Genomic DNA, 17,289 nt, shown 5'->3' on the forward strand with positions numbered 1-17,289 from the left:
GTGCACTGGTAATGTGCTTCACTTTGACCAGGGGCTGTAATAGCCAGCATTCAGGAATGCTTTTAAGACACAGATCAGATGTCAACATTTGTGAGACAGGGATCTGTCTTGATGCTCATGCAACTGTATACGCAAAGTTCAAAAGAAACTGCTGACTAAACTTTGTTCTCATTAGAGTTTTCATCGCTGGCTACAGAGCAACACTGCGTACGGCAGCCACAACAGCCATCCATCATTCACTTCTATTTAGTACAGTGACGTGTAGCACTGCCGTATAGGAGGGAAATGAGGAACTGCCAAACTAAATTGTTTCACTGCCTCCTGGGTTTCATCTTCACAGACAGGTTAGCACTTTGATGATCATTATTTAGGACATATCTATAGGCTGTCCTTCTCTTCAAAATGTTTCTGGAGGTTGATATTTCTGAGTAATATTTCTTTTTTTTTTAAATGTGGTATGTGATGGAATGCAAAAAAAGTGCATTTGCATTCTCATACTGCAAGATCTTCATGAGTTTTCACTGAACATAATGACGTAGTCATCCTCACCTGAGTGTGTGATTACGGGCCAAACTAGGTTGTCTTTCCTGCAACATTTCCAGGATGTTTGGCTGGCGAAGGAAAGCCACAATTTTTTCATTATACGCTGAAACGAAGAAGTGGAGAATTAACAGTTAGTCAGAGACTCCCTTTCATTTATTTGATCTTCCCTTAAAACCTTTCATTCACTGAGTACAAGTTATTCATTTCAAGCATCAGGAAAAAAGCAGGAAGCATATCAATTTGTGAGAATGTCTCAAGCACCTAAGCAAATTCTTTAAAAGCATTTATTTCAGCAGTGAGTGTGTTTTCTCTTGTAGAATCGGCATATAACATTAGAATACATTTTTAAAAATATGCATTGATGCTGAACAGTAACACAGATCTCTCTTTTTTTATATTTTTCCACAACTCCACGAAGTTCAGTCTTAGAAATTGGTTGCATTTTCTGCCTCTCACAATTCAAATAATTTCTAGCACATTTAGTGATGTTGAGGTCTGAGACTTGATTTGATTTGCAAATGTTCTTTTTTATCTCAGCCTATGTCCTTTTTTCAGCGATGCCTTCTTGACATCTAAACATCCTTCCAGACTCATAGTGTTGAGTTGTCTTCTCACAGTGGAAGGATGGACAGAAACACCTGTGGATTTTTTCAGATCTGAAACAAAATTGGAGCTTGATTTTCTCTTCTCTCTCAGAGATGAAAGCTTTAGGTACTGTTTGTCTGATGGTGACAATTTTGGTGGCTTACCAGGTTTTTGTCTAGTTGTTTTGATTCACATTTTCTCTTCATCTTTTAATCATTTTTTGAATTTCAGTTTTGGATATTTCTGTTTTGTCACTTATTTTCCTTTAACATTCCCCTTTTTTATGCAAGTGGATTATTTTGTATACAATCTCAAAAATTAGAAAAAGAAATATCTTCTAAAAAATGAATAACTTGTACTTAAAATGTTTTCACTGAAAATGAAATAAATAAAGTATTGTAGCTACACATAACAGTGTAAAAAGCAGCAGTGTTTATTTGCTGTTCAGTCAGAAGTTACTGGTTCGATCACATGACTCATTACAGAGTCAGAAGAGGACACTATTAGCTCAAGGCCTCAGAGGTGTCACCCAAACACTACAAAAGAGCTGTGAGCTTTATCTTATAATGTTAACTTCTATCTGCATGCTGTAATGGAACCTGTTGCTACTCTACAGCCGTGTGAGATTTCATCAACACAAACAGAAAAAAGAAAGAAGTGCAGACTCAAACAGGGGATAATAAATATGATTCATTATGTAACTATTTAATTAATTGCTAAATTCCTCACTTCTATCTCTTTGCCTGAAGTTAACAATACCTTCCAAAGGTATTCTGCACTTTAGAGTTAAAGCACCTCATCAGTGAGGATTTCACTCTTCTCTCTAAAGGGATTCCTGGGGCAAGACATTAGCAAAACAGACTCGTAACCATTTCCTCCGCACCGGCATTGGCAGCCCCCATTACATGGGAAGCACCAGATAACTGCCTGCTGCTCAAAAGGCAGAAGATAAGACAGGCTCATATGGTGCAGCACAGGGGAGAAATGAAATATGTGTTGCTGCTTTGGTAACTCAACAACTCCCAGACAGAATATTGATGCATATTCACAATAGCGGTCAGGGCTGCTCCAGAGAGATGTGATTAGTATTATACCTGATAAAGAATTCAATATTTGTGAACTTCTTTATATTTGGAGGAAGGCATTAAAATACAAATCAACAAACCCTTAACTACAGATAACACTTACACAAAGTTTGCAGGGCTGGGTTTCTAGACAAAGGTTAGGCTTCGTCTTGAGTTAAATGAGACCATCAGTGAGGAATCTATACTGAATACAGTGTTTAGTGTTCCATGAGGCTCGGTCTATTATCAAATGTGTTGCACAGTGTTTTTAAAAGCTTTTCGTGAACCAATCTGTCAAATATTTGTATATTCCTATGAACAACAGCATACTATCACTCAAACACTATGTGCACACTAATTTTATATAATGTTATTTATATATGTGTACATAGACATAGTTATATGTCAGGGGTGTCCAGTCTTATCCGCAAAGGGCTGGTGTGGCTGCAGGTTTTCATTCCAAACATGCACAGCACACCTGATTCTACTTGCTCAATCAATTGGTCAGACTTCTAAGAACTGATCATGTGAGCTCCTGCTTTGTTGGAATAAAAACTTGCAGCCACACCAGCCCTTTGCAGATAAGACTGGACACTGCTGTCCATATATATGTACAATGTATATGCCACCACTGGACTCTGGAGCAGTGGAAACGCATTCTGTGGAGCGATGAATCACGTTTCTATCTGGCAGTCTGATGGACGAGTCTGGGTTTGGCGAATGCCAGGAAAATGTGACCTGCCTGCTTTCAGGAGTTGGCCTAGACCCCTTAGTTACACTTCGGTGTAACTGTGACCACTGATGAAGGACTAGAGGATGACCAACACAAACTGTGCAGCAGCAGACGAGCTATCGTCTCTGACTTTACATCTACAAGGTGGACTGACAAGCTAGGAGTGTCTAATAGAGTGGACAGTGAGTGGACACAGTGTTTAAAAACTCCAGCAGCACTGCTGTGTCTCATCCACTCAGACCAGCGCAACACACACTAACACAACACCACCACATCAGTGTTACTGCAGTGCTGAGAATGATCCACCACCAAAATACTACCTGCTCTGTGAGGGTCCATGGGGGTCCTGACGACTGAAGAACAGGGTAAAAGGGGGCTAACAAAGTATTCAGAGAAACAGATGGACTACAGTCTGTAATTGTAGAACTATAAAGTGCACCTATATAGTAAGTGGAGCTGATAAAATGGACAATGAGCGTAGAAACAAGGAGGTGGTCATAGTGTTATACCTGATCGGTGTATGTATGAAGTGTGTGTGTTTATGTGTGCAGACTGACCTAAGGGCACTGAGTCATGCTGGTATTGGCTCCTGATGGCTGCTACTAGGCTGTTCCCAGGCCTGGCCATGAGAGATGCTCCTCTGCTGCGGGACACATCTGATGCCTGTGCGATCATACACATATACAGAAAAACACACATTAGGACAAAAGAGCATTCTGTTTCCATCTCGCACAAACATGTTTTCTCTGGCATTTTTCTGATAGCCTGTCTGTTTGTGCACTTCAGCATCTGCTTCTTAGCCACTCTGTCTGCCTATTAGTGTGTGTGTGTGTGTGTGTGCGCACTCACCTCTCCAGCACTGTAGCTGCGCAGTCTCTGTAGATGTTGCCTGTGTGTGAGGTGGTTGGGCAGCCGCCCATTCTGAAAGGGAATTCTGGGATCGATAAAGGTGGTGGCACGACTGTTGTGGTCCACAAAGAATGACTAGAAAAGAGAAAAGACCACAAAAATGAAACCATGAAAATATGAAAATATGATTGGAAGTCATACTGTCATGTACTCCAAGCCAAAAGTAGTGAGTCCAGTCAGTGTGAGGTTTGTTTGCCCATTCATAGGGGTAGGACTGTGCACAATATATAGGCAGACAATATTTTATGTGCACATAAATGGGGCAATTATCATCATCAGTCTGATATTGGAATTATAACCACTAATGGATAGATTAGTGGATGACACTACTGCTTTGTAAAATTAATGAAAGATCTATCTTTAGAGCTTTAACCTGTCTTGTGTTGAGCATGAAATTTAAATAATTGATTATTGGTATCAATAAAGTTTTAACTATCATTAAACTATTATTGTTTTCAAGCCAGAAATTATATATCGGTGCATTGCTTGTGAATGCTTTTCAATTGGAAAAATATGACTGATACATATCTCAGGCAATCACAACAAACCAGCAGTGAGAACAGCGGTGTCAATAAATTAGTCAGAATTATTCTACTAAGAAATGGCTGAAAGGTGTTACTGAGGATCATATTATTCCTAAAACACTATCCTGATCATCTGGAGTGTGGTGAGGCTTTTTTTATTTCATTTCTGAAGCTAGAAAGGTTTTGGGTTGAACCATGTGGAGGACCACACTCACAGCTCTGTCTCAAAATTATTAACAGGCAGAATTATGCTAATAAATAATTTACTGTCACTTCTGGATGCTACCATGTAGCCTGTACTGAACGTCTGACAAACATAGTAACAATAACTGAGAGAGATGGGCCTTTTTCAAAATTTTGCAAATGGTCAATTTTGTAAGTATATCTATGTTTTATGATTTTGGACGAGTTCTGTAACTGTATGGAAGTTTCCACCTTTCCCTGTGGATCTGTTTTGATCTCCCAGCCCCGGGGTAGCTCCAGCTGAGTGTCCGCAAACTTATTGAGGAAAGTGACGAGGTCGCGGTTATGCTGGTATCGCTCAAAGTTGCGCGCGTCTCGTCGGATTTTCAGAATCATGTGCTTTAGGCAGGTGCTGTTGGTAAACATACGGTATGCCCCCTGCAAATAAGACACAAACAACAATGAAGGTGAATATGTCTTCAATATGTTATTCCTGTATGTAGCATAGTAAGTGTAGACCACATAATGTGAGGTTGTGTTTTATGTAGGGAGTGTGTGTAATGACACCACAGTAAACACAGAGGCAGTGTGTGGTTTAATGGCCTGATGGGTTTTTGGAGACCCTTAAGCCATGAGACAGTGTGTCAATAAATAGTCGCACTGACAGTAACAAAGAAATCTCTTGTTGGCATCTGCTGATAGAAGGTTATCACACCATGTTCAGAAGGCACATGCTGAGACCTCTGCACTTACGTAATCCTAAAAAACAATCCACGCCTTTATTCATGAGAACAAATAGCTGCATACATACACACACACACACACTAATAGACATAGACAATTAAGCACAGCGATCATCAATGATAATACAGCCATGTGATAACGGTCTGTTGAGTGTGGTTGTGACACACCCACAAAAATACACTGCTTCAGCACACACACTCTGGTTCTTGTGGAATAATCAGGATATGAGGTCATATCTGTGTCTTATAAGTACTATCTACAGCATACAGTATTGTGCAGGTATAAAAGCTATTTATCTGAGCAGTATGCATTTATTTGCCCAGAATAACAGCAATAGTAGAAAAAATACCTTTAACATTAATAGAATAATTTGTGGTGTTACATTTGTTGGAGTTTTCATTTAATCTTTTCCAAACCTCTCCTTAGGGTAGTCTAGTATTATTCATAGTTATTATTTAATACTTGGTTTGGCTCAATCAATTCTTTACTGTCTTAAATGTGCCAGTGATGGAATGTAACAAATTAGTGTGATGGTTGAGGGAATCAAACGTGCTGTTCTGAAAATATGTTCCAACATATGAACTACTTTTTAAAAACAAGACATTCTTGTTTCTTTTTACTGCACCAATAAAGTTGTATTGCATTTATGTTTTATTGTTTTTTTTTTCCAAAGCAAAAACACACTTACTGCACAGATCAATGATTTAACAACTTGCGTAAGTGCTTTTGTTTGTAACTAATTATATGCAATAACAACATGTCCTTATACGTACCTATATGTAATAACAATATGTCCCATATGTATTATATATACGTGCCTACCGTATGTAAAAATAATATGTCCCATTTGTATTACGCATATGTATCCATATGTACACTAGGAATCACTATTTTCATTAATATAAAACAAATTGTTGAAGATGCAGTATAAAATGATTCTATTACGTTGCTGGTTCTCTACAAATGTTAAAGCTGTATAGCTGTAAAAGCTTAAAATATAAAGAAAATGTTAGATGTGTTCAGAATGATGAACAGAGCTGTAGATGATCCCATAATAACTGATAAAATTGTACTGCATCAAGAATGAATCTATAATAAAAATAACATGCAGAATGCCTCAGAATAGAAAAGCGGTGATCAAATCGTGAGGCAGATAAGTAATCAGGAAAGGACCATAAATACATAATTACAGTATATTATTTATCTTGGTATTTACAAAAATATAAAAAATAAAATTTCTTAAAATACATTGTGGTGTCTATATTCTAGTACTGCATTCTAAACTGTACTGAATAAACTAACAGTTGTTGAATAAAATAACAATTTAATAATAGGACAAGTAATTTAAAACATTTGAACAGCAGTGTATTTTATATCTGTAAGTACCTACAGAAGGTTTCAATTCTTACCCAAATCATAATCCCCATCTTAACCTCAGTAACCAAAAAAAAAAAAGATTTTACTCTTTCAGTTTCAAGACCAAATATGTAGCTTTGGTAAAAACGTTCAGCAAGACTTCACTGTAGGGTACTGTTCATTAGGCTACACGACACCTACATAAACTTCACAACTGACATAACCCTCCATAAATGCATAATCCAATAGGCGTCATCTGTCATGAGGGCTATTTTAGTGAACTTTGATCAGTAAATATATAATAAGTATAAATATAATATAAGTATAAATGTAACCTTCATAGCAAATGGAATGGAGCTATTGGAATAAGCTTTATAAACATTTCTATGGGCTTAAGCCAGTTGTCATGACAAGCTTATGTAGATGTCATGTAGTCTTATGAGTAATACTCTACAGTAAAGTGTTACCAAGAGGTCTTTAAAAAGTCAGAACCATTTGTTGGTGTTGCGTTGCAGATTATCCTTACATTTGTTTGTTTCTTCTAAAAAATCAGGACATTTGAATCCTGGTTATGTACGAATACAAGCATGCATGCCTGCACACACCCAGAGATCCACTTATATGTTGTAGTACTTTATCTCAATCCATCTCTCTGTCGACAGTCAATGTCCACCCTCTCTCTGACTGTTACTTCAGGAGAAAGCTCAACCAATCAATAGAGAAAGAACTCTATAAATAGATAATCAATCAGCATCATCCTAAAGATCATTTACTGGTGCCATCAGTGATGACTTATACTGATAAACCTCAACTGTCCAAAATACATTTTATACTCATGAACTGATGATGCTCCTATGTTCATGACTTTAACCCAGAAGAGAATACAGAACAAACTATAAGACCACATTTCACATACTGTCCTACTACTTACATAGTTGGCGTGGAGGACGGTGAAGAATTCAGGGTGAGTGACAAATTTGACCGCTGGACATTGCAGCAGCAGGGTGACCTTCTGACTGCTCAATGGAGAGGAAGAGCCTTCTCTCCTCAAATCTGAAAAAAAAAAACACAATTGCATTACAAGACAGGCCTAAATCAACCACAGATCATGTACAGACCCATGAGCATGTAGACCAAAAGAAGTACTACGGTTATTTTTATATCCTAACTATGTACTGTATAAAATATGCAAAAGTAGACCTAGAAACAACCTAAACTAGGACGTCTAAAGGAAAATGTGTCAGGAACATTTGTTTCTTTTGTACAAATGAAAGTTGCCAGCATAAAATAATATAAACGCTCTGAAATGAATTTAAAAGAGCTACTGTCATATTGAGGCTTACATGAAGCAAAGGGAAAAGGTGCATTACTGTTTCTGGCTTCTTGATATGTTATTTAAGGCCTTAAAAGAACAGCCTTTTCAACATCAAACTCCAAATCAAAAAAGCATGAGACATAATCTCTAGCCAGCTTGCTAAATCCACTGAGGACATCACTGCTGGCCTAAAACCAAGCAGCATAATCTCGGCACAGTGGGAAGTTGTCTGGTGATGAGGGTACAGTACCAGTTGGCTGCGGCGGGAGGTCACTCTCTGTCTCTGTGCTGCCGCTGCCCTCCAGCCTTCGTCCACCGGAGTCTTCATCGGTGGCTATGGTCCTCTGGACGTTCTGATACCTGACCAGCCAAGAAAAATAGGAAGGCTGACAGTGAGGGTGGGTGATATGCCAAAATCATAACATCAAGATACATGACCTACAATATTTAGACACACACTAAATATTACAATTTATTTCTAAGGCTTATAAACAAGTTGGAACAGATATATATGTTAATATGCATTCATAAAACATTCATGATAGATTTGAAAAGGCTATGAAAAACTATGAGGTCTTTTTTTATGTAACATTTTTAACTACTTAAAGAGAAAGTACATTGATTTTTGGAACTTTCAGCATAATTGAGATGTAAACAAAGTCATTCAGAGTGGTTTGATGTGAAATAGTACATTGTAGAGAAACTGTTTACATCTGGTCATATCATGTGACAAGGATCTGGATTGTATCCTGATAAGATTTTAGCCACATGCATTTACACTTCTTAGTCAAATTCATCTCCAGTTAGTCAGACTGAAATTTGATTGCAAATCTACTTGTTATGTGGCCACCAATTACCAACTGTTTATCTGGTCAGCCTCTTCCTGTTTGGCACAGTGCTGTCTGTCTATATTGCTATTTCATTTGGTCCAGTCCCCAAATCTAGCTGTTTTAGAGAAAAATCAGCTCAGACATCAGACAGTGTACTCATAACCATTTAATGTAATATCTTTCTGCAATGGAGCTTTTAGAGGTATTAACTGCTTCATACGTCTGACCTCGTGTATACCTGGCCAGTTCAAGTGACTGGATTGTATCTTCATAAGATTTTAACCACATGGATTTACACTTGGTAGTCATATGCTTCTCCAGTTAGTCAGACTAAAATTTGACTGCTGTGTGGGATGAAATATGCAAATTCACTCATTAGGCGGCAACCAGTAACCAATCATTTATGTAGTTAAGTGTAGCATGTTTTGCACAGTAGTATCTGACCATATTGTTATTAAGCATTTCGTTTCCAATGTGTCTTGGACAGAAAGAGGCGTTTACACTGCTATAGCATGTGGCTCAAATGTGTCTCAGACCACCTCCTGAAGTGGTGTGAGGGATCGGATTTGTATCTGTTTTAAATGTGTCTTTGGGTGCGTTTACAATTGCATTTTTATGTGGCTCGGCCTTATCCAGATATGATCCTGAAGTGACCAGTTGTAAATGGGGTCTCAGGTTCCTATCAGTGCCACTGTGAACAATTCTGACTCATTTCATTTCAAATCAAACCACTCTGATTGACTTTGTTTACATCTTAACCATTCAATTATGCATATAATTTAGAAAATATGGTGGAATTCCCCTTTAAGAAGCAACAGGATAAAAAAAAATCTAACAAAAATAAATGTGTAAAATTGCATATTTGGATAGGGCACAAATACACTGGTGCACAGGTTTTGAACGTAACACATGTACTGTCATGTTTCACACATGCTACATACTGCTTCACTTTGCATGTGTTTGACAGACAGTTCTCCTACAACAATTTGAAAGAACCATTTTTATCCCATTTACAGAACAGAAGAGGTCCTGTGTAATGTCTCCTGTAATTACAGTGTGGTCAGCCAGTGTCGTACAAAGAGCAACAATAAAAACAGCAACTAGTGCATGAGGAACAAAACAAACAGGAATGTTTTGCATGGAACCAATGACACAGAGGGCACTGGGGCAGAAACTCTGTTTGAGTGTTCAGGGCCACCAGAGGACAATGGAGGAACTTAATACACATCTCTGTCTACTCATACACCACACTTCTATGACTCAAATACACACATTCATCAACAGAAGACACTCCTCCATCATGCAAAAGAGAATAATTCAAAACTTCATCTTTACTTTTGTAGTTTTTGATTTTCTACATGATTTAAAGTATAAGCTGCCGTTCAGGTTATGTTAAAATTTCATGACAAACACACCAATAGAAGGGGTCCAAAATTACATGGAATTTAATCTTATTATATTTTCTTATTACTTATTACCTACTTACTTACTTATAGTTAATAATGTTTCAGTTTATTCTTTACAGGGCCTATTTCTTCATTGTTTCAAATCAAAGAATTTGATGTAGTATGTAAATATTTTTAAAGTTTCAAAACATGCCATTCACTCCTCAGTCCATTTGTTCCATGTATAAACACTAAGCTGCAAAACAGCCTATTTTAAATTCACTGTTTTTGTGATGTCACATAATTCATCACATTTACATATATCGGCCTATTCAGCCCACAGCAGTTTAGCCCCGCCCATTCACCCTGAAGTTATAAAGAGTGTTTCAATCCAAATAAAAAAAGCCTGTTTAAATGTAAGGGACAAAAAGAGGTTGAAAAAGGGTCATGCAAAAATAAAACATGACTGTTTTTGGTACATAAAACCTGCATATGGACCTCAGGAAAAAAAATTAAAATACAAAGTAATGTATGATATGGACCCTTTAAAACTACTAATCTTTAAAATGAGCTATTGCAAGCGATTAAATACAGGCTTAACTGACCCATTCCTAGTTATTCATTTATTTATTTATTTATTTATTCATTCAGTTCCTCAACAACAAAAACTACCCAAACTACAAAAACTTTCAATACATTCTTCTATTATGCAATATTGTGTCTTGTATTTCTAGCGAGTTCAAACATATACTGCAATGCCAAATCTCTCAGCTGCCTTTAAATGACAACTTGGGTTATATTCTACAACAAAAACAGTAATTTGAGGTGGTTGCTGTTTCTCTGCTCATACTTGACTCACACCTCCTGCTGACAAGCCTACAGCGGCATGTAGCATCTATAAATCTCAGCCAAGAACAACAATTCTGTGTTCTCTTTCAGATACATAAACATATCAGGTCACAAAAACATGTAGCAGAAGTTCTGCACCTGGGTTCCAAACCATTCTATATAAGCTCTTCCATTTCAAAGCTGGACCTTGTATCGCATTCTCTGAGGGACCAGCACTGAGAGGCAAATATGGTTAAAAGCCTTTCATCATGTTCTCTAATATCTTTTCCTCTAATCAGTTACTCTGTGAGATTTTAGTGGTAAGCAATTTTGCTTGGAGCACTGCAGAAATGGCTTATAGATAGAATTTGCTATTAGACAGACATTATAGCAAGCTATGCTTTCAGATAAACAGATTACCAGATCACGCAATGGATACATGCAACTATACCTACGTCCCCTAGATGGCACCATAACCTGTAAAATAATGGCCTCTTCTTAGAAACATGCTGAGTTTTGGTCTACTTAATTATTTCCTAACAGTACAGCACACAGCTGCAGGGTACATTTTCTTGGGATGAAGGCTGCATAAAATCTAATACATTTCACCTTTTAATTTAATTGACATGCAAGTACACTTCTGCAAATCTTTGCTAAATGTATTATGCAATTTTGACATAAATAACCTTTCATCTTTTAAGATGTATCTTGCACTACTTAAGTGAATAATACAGCAATATTTCATATCTCTACATGAACCAAATATACACAAAACATCACCCCCACTTCCATCGTAAAACTTATCACAGGGTTGAGGATGCAGTACCTTCTGTTGAGTTGCTCCATCTGCTGGATGGAGCTGGATCTGTGCATGCCAGGGCATTTCGCTGCATGGCTGGGCCGTTGCCACGTGGTGGTGCGGTTCACATGGTCCACGTAGAACACACGGCCATGACTGTCTATCCTCGCCTCCCAGTCTGAGTGCACAAAGAAAGAGAGAGAGAGAGAGAGAGAGAGAGAGAGAGAGAGAGAGAGAGAGAGAGAGAGAGAGAGAGAGAGACAGACAGACAGACAGTAGAGTCAGACACAGCGAGTTCACATTCAAAACAGTTCAAAAGTTTAAAACTGTATCACTTATATGTCCCTCAGTCTCTTGCAAGGGTCTCCCAATAGTCTTTCCTGAAAACAAAAGTCAGTGATTAAAACTAGGCATTTGGTGTTTAAAAAGTTTGAACATGTATACATACTTATTTGAGGTGATGCATTGAACTGTCATGCATTTGTGGTGTACCAACCTCTTTTAAAGTGATGATGATTTCTTTCTGAAGCATATTTTGCTCTTTTAGCTTCAACAGAAACAAGGAAAGTGGAGCAGTTTGCTGTGCTCTGAGTTGAGGTAACAGATTCCTGGCATGACTTTATTATGCATTTAACTAACCAGCTATAAATGAGTTATTTTTCACATTTTCCATATGAACTATTCTTTTTAAAGGCCTCTGCTGATGAAATGTATTGTAGTTTAGACTACAGTCTTTGTTGCTTAAAAAGGACAATGCTTACTTACACTGAAGAGTGAAGTAAATACCAGCTTAGAAACTAATACTTGAGTATATGAATTATTTGGGCTAGCCCTCCAAAAACCTAATGAGAAACTCACAGTGGTGGTGATAGGAACCAGAGGTTGTGATGCCTACAACACAAATATAGCCATTATATTCGCTATCCAAAATGAGCTACATGTGTCTTTTCAGTTTTATATGTAATGCTGATAATGGTAAAACAGTAGTAAATCTGAAATAAGTTTTTTTTATTATTGTGTTTTATTTTGTCTTACAGTATCCTTCATGTACCTCTTTGCCCACAAGTTTATTTAAAAAAAAATGATCAAAAGCTCAGAATCTCAGAACTATAGTAAAACAATGGCTCAGACATCAGGCGCCATTTCCTGTAAAAGCTTTCAGAAAGGTAGATAAGAGGCATTAAACTTTCACATCAAACCACTCTGAATGAGTCTGTTTTACTCTTAGCCATTTAATTATGCAGACATTTAGAAAAATCAGCGGAATTCTGCTTTAATGGTGCAGCGTGTGAGATGTAGCGGAATGTATTAGCAGAAACGGAATATAGTACACAAAGCCCTATTTTCATTTGCATGTAACTACGCATCTAACTACGAATCCATGTGTTTTCATTCATCTAGAACAAGCACTTCATATCTACATAGGGAGCAGGTCCTCTTACAACAGGGGCCGCACCATGTTGTGCCAATATGTTTCTACAGTAGCCCAGAATGGTCAAACCAAACACGGGCCTCTAGCGGCATCTTGAATTTGGTGGCACTAAAGCACCGGTGAATAATCAGTGGTTGCTGCTGGTGCTGGTTAACCATTTTGTGTCATGTGAAGTTTGAGAATCCAAATTTTGACAAATGGAGGATCATACAAATTATTTAGCACAAGAAAAAGCAAGGGAGGGTGAATCCGCATTCACGGCCACTGCACCTTCTAATACACGCTTGGAAAGGGAGGGGTGAGGGAGGGGTATTCAGTTGGTTGCAATCTGTAATGCCACCACTAGATGCCACTAAATCTTACACACTGCACCTTTAAGTCTAGGCCCTTTGTTCATAAAAATCAACAAGTTTGTAAAAATATACAACAGAGTTCTGCACTTTCTGCAGTAGCAGGGTCATAAATAAAGAGATGCGCAGCGTATTCTGTGACACAGTGGAGCACAGAGGAAAGCGTGTGCAGGCTGATTTATCTGGTGAAGCAGCCAAACACTTCATCACACTGTCAGCTGTTTATGAGAGTGTTTGAAGAGCGTGGCTCGAGAGTCAGTAACTGTAGCTGTACTTAGAACAGTATTCCCAAACCACACTTCATGCTGAGCATGCAGACATTATGCTACAAATCTGATCCACAGTCAGCACTTTATACACGTCACGAAACAGAAATAAATTCAGGAACTAGAACTACCTGTCATGTGCTCATAAATCACTGAGCTGTGCCATATAGGGAAAATTCCACTGACCACACTGACAACTCCCCACCCACCTGCCTCACCAATACAATGTGGCTTTAGTGGTTGGTTAAATTTGGTTAGGCTTGCAACAGACCATTTCATCCATCTTTGGGGACAGTCCAGGCTGTGTGTGTGACAGCATAGCAAAGGACTCTGAACCGGGGCTAATGACTGACCTCAAATGTAATGTGTTTACAAGCTCATGAAACACTGAAAGATAAACCCCTCAGTTTCCTGGTAGCACCCATTGCATCTTAACTGTAACACTGTTATGCTTTTAATATGTTTTATGGCCATTCTTGGTCTTATTGTCCTTCAATTAAGAAGAAATGTTGGATGGACAAACGCTTGGACAAATAATGTCTTCTGTCTTATGTTGTATTGTTTTTTATTTTGCTAGTAGAGTTAGCAGTGTTTATTCTAGCCGTTTTTTATTCATTTACCTTTTTTTGTCTGTTTTTTTTCCTTTTTTATTAACAACAAATAGATAGTACAAGAGACCGACAAATAAGGCAGACAGTACATAAGGCAAACAAATAAAGCGAGACAAGCCAAACAAAAAGGGTATTATAATAATAATAATAATAATAATAATAATAATAATAATAATAATAAAAAGGTAAATGTATGTATACACATATACACATATACCCATTCAACCTCTTTGTACCAAAAATACAATAGTCTATTGCATTTATAATAAGTAGGTAATATTGCTTTGTTGTGCAGAAGAAAGGGAGAGCCAGGGTGCCCCCAAGGGCCCCCCACCAACCGTATTCTGTCTGTTCCATTCTCTTCGTCTGTCTCCCCCCACCCCCCCCCAAGCTGCTTCCCATTTACCATTTACCCCTGCTTATTAATTTACCTTACTGTTTGTATCACTTTATTGTATCTCACTCCAAAGCAAACTCTGAACAACTTTGTTGGTTATGCTAATACTGAATCTCAACTCTTAGCTCAGAACAATGAAAGAGCTGCAGCTCTGAAGCGCTGCCTAAGCTTCAACTCTTTCCCACACCTGCTCTTTGTTGCTTTGTATCCTGCATTTTTCTGTTCCATATTAATCATCTCTCACTTTCTCCATTCCTCTCCCTCTCTCTCTTTCTGATTGTAATCCAAAGCACGCGGGGAGCTGGGTCTCTTTAGCTTGCCAGTGTTAAGTTAGCTTTTAAGCCCAAACCGTGTGGTGCGCTGTCAGATTTCAAAATAAGCAGTGTGAGTCTAAAATACAGCAGAAGAAATGCAATCTGTTGTGTCAGGGACAAACAATTCAGCATATGGGCTGAGGACGGAAAACAGTAAAGCAAATGACAGGGCAGAATTACAACTGAATTGTGTGAAACAAAGTATACTACAGTTTGTAGACACTGGCTCATTTCTTGTGAAATTAAGGGTGTTAATATGGGCATGGTGACCTTAGGCTCATTTGCAGCTGCTCCAGATGTCTTATTCTGTTGGCAATGTTCTTCTAGGGAGATAATACAAGCTGTGTATGTGCAGCTGAACACATGGTTCAGCAGTGGGTGCACCTTAAAGTGGTTGAATTCACTGATTAGAAGAGGTGTCTGGATACTTTTGGACATGTGTATCACATTGTGACTAATACGTTATTGTTATTATCATTATTTTGGTTTGTGTTCTTTTGTTCATCGTGTCATGTCTGTCAAAATAAAACCTTACAGCTCAGAAATGCTAGAAAGAAAAAAGAAAGGATCTTTTATTTTTTTTTATCTTTCTTGTATCATATTCTTTCTACTTAAAGGACCTACAGCATCAAATGTCATCTACTAGGTGTAATGATATTACGATGTTTATATGACTAAAAAAACAGTTTCCCCTTAGAATTAAAGCCTTATATATAGTGTTTTTATTATAGAGCCTTTAAGACTGAAACATACTGTATAATGATCTCTGTCCTGATTGGCTGCTGATTATTGTGCCTCATTCAACCCTTAAATGTATATTAATGGACCAAGATTTTACTTCAAACATTTCTGGACTATTTCTACTGGTCAATTCATCATGAAATGTTAAACATATAAAGGTAGCTGGCTTTTTAAAATGGTACAAGCCTCTTTTTTTTAACTTCATCTTACACATTCTGCTTTAATCCCAAGTTTTTTGGTTGCTATTTCTATTCTATTGTCCTCATTATGCATTAGATAAAACATTCCAAGTTAAAAAATGATTCATTATTGTTTTGTTTGCGCTTGCTGAAGAACAAAAATGAAACAAAGAAGGCTTTTTACATCCTTATTCTTCATTCTGTCATTGTGAATTGTTCCTGCTAATTTCCTTTTTAACTAGGTGTAATAGTGAGGCAGGTAAGTGTAGTGTGTGTGGCTGTCACTGCTTTCTCCTAAAGCCCCTTGCTAGAGAGCTTTTTGGAGGCTATTTTTAGCGTACTGAATGTGTGCCCGTTTTACAGGAAAATCCAAAGCTCAGCACTGTTCCCTCCAGTGTTTTACTGCATTGAGTGCCAGCGTCCAATAAACTGAAATGCTGAAGTCAGATCTGCAAAATAAGAGGATTTTAGAGACAAACAATTTCCTCACTTTAGACCAGCAGGGGCTGAATCACTGCAAATGCACTGCAGGCAGGATGCACACAGAGGTCTGTTTCAAAAAACAGACTGTACACAGTACTCAAAGAGATGCTTATTGATTGTCAATATTGCAAGAAATGCAAGGAAAATAGTCTGGAATGATCAGGGGAACCTAGAAAATGCATTTTAATGCTTCAGACATTAAAGGTTTACTCAGACAGCATGCCAATCCCACTCTGTGTGAGTGATACCACAACACTAGCTGTGATGTCCTATAGCTGTGTGTCCTTGAAAGCTCTATTGTAAATTACGTAACCGTTTTTTCGCAGATGCTGGTAAAAACGTTTTGCGGCATTTCTAATCCAGACGATGGGTAACAGCATCCTATATCACATGACAGTTATAAATACAGTGCCCCATGCATACCTGTCCCTTAACAGTCTGTCACTACGGAAACGGCATAGAGGCTTCCAGATGTGAGAGATAAGCTCAGAGTAAAGCTGATCTCTGGAGAGAGGAGCTCATTTGTGTCACTGGAGTCTGGAAGGTCCTGGAGGGACCCTGTGACAAGTCTCGTCCTGTACACCAAAGAAAAGACCACAGCAATCAGGACTCGTTCTAATGCAGTTATACTCTACTCATTTATCCTGCGTGCTAGCATTGTCACTTAAGCAAAATGAATGAAAGCGAGAAGTATTTTGCTTGTTTATATGCTATTGTC

General features: G+C 38.0%; 1 protein-coding gene across 1 annotated transcript in view; it reads right to left on the reverse strand.

Annotated features, from left to right (window-relative positions):
* Positions 1-17,289, reverse strand: part of LOC118816403 (E3 ubiquitin-protein ligase HECW1) — an 81,782-nt gene that overhangs the window by 17,226 nt on the left and 47,267 nt on the right. The window contains exons 10-16 of the mRNA XM_036582865.1: positions 11,826-11,976; positions 8,207-8,316; positions 7,573-7,694; positions 4,794-4,979; positions 3,775-3,909; positions 3,483-3,588; positions 550-646 (exon numbers count right to left, since the gene is read on the reverse strand). Of these exons, the coding sequence (XP_036438758.1) occupies positions 550-646; positions 3,483-3,588; positions 3,775-3,909; positions 4,794-4,979; positions 7,573-7,694; positions 8,207-8,316; positions 11,826-11,976 (907 nt within the window). The remainder of the gene's footprint in view (positions 1-549; positions 647-3,482; positions 3,589-3,774; positions 3,910-4,793; positions 4,980-7,572; positions 7,695-8,206; positions 8,317-11,825; positions 11,977-17,289) is intronic.

This window comes from Colossoma macropomum, unplaced genomic scaffold (genome assembly GCF_904425465.1).
Source record: "Colossoma macropomum unplaced genomic scaffold, Colossoma_macropomum, whole genome shotgun sequence".
In the NCBI taxonomy this organism is placed as follows: Eukaryota; Metazoa; Chordata; class Actinopteri; order Characiformes; family Serrasalmidae; genus Colossoma; species Colossoma macropomum.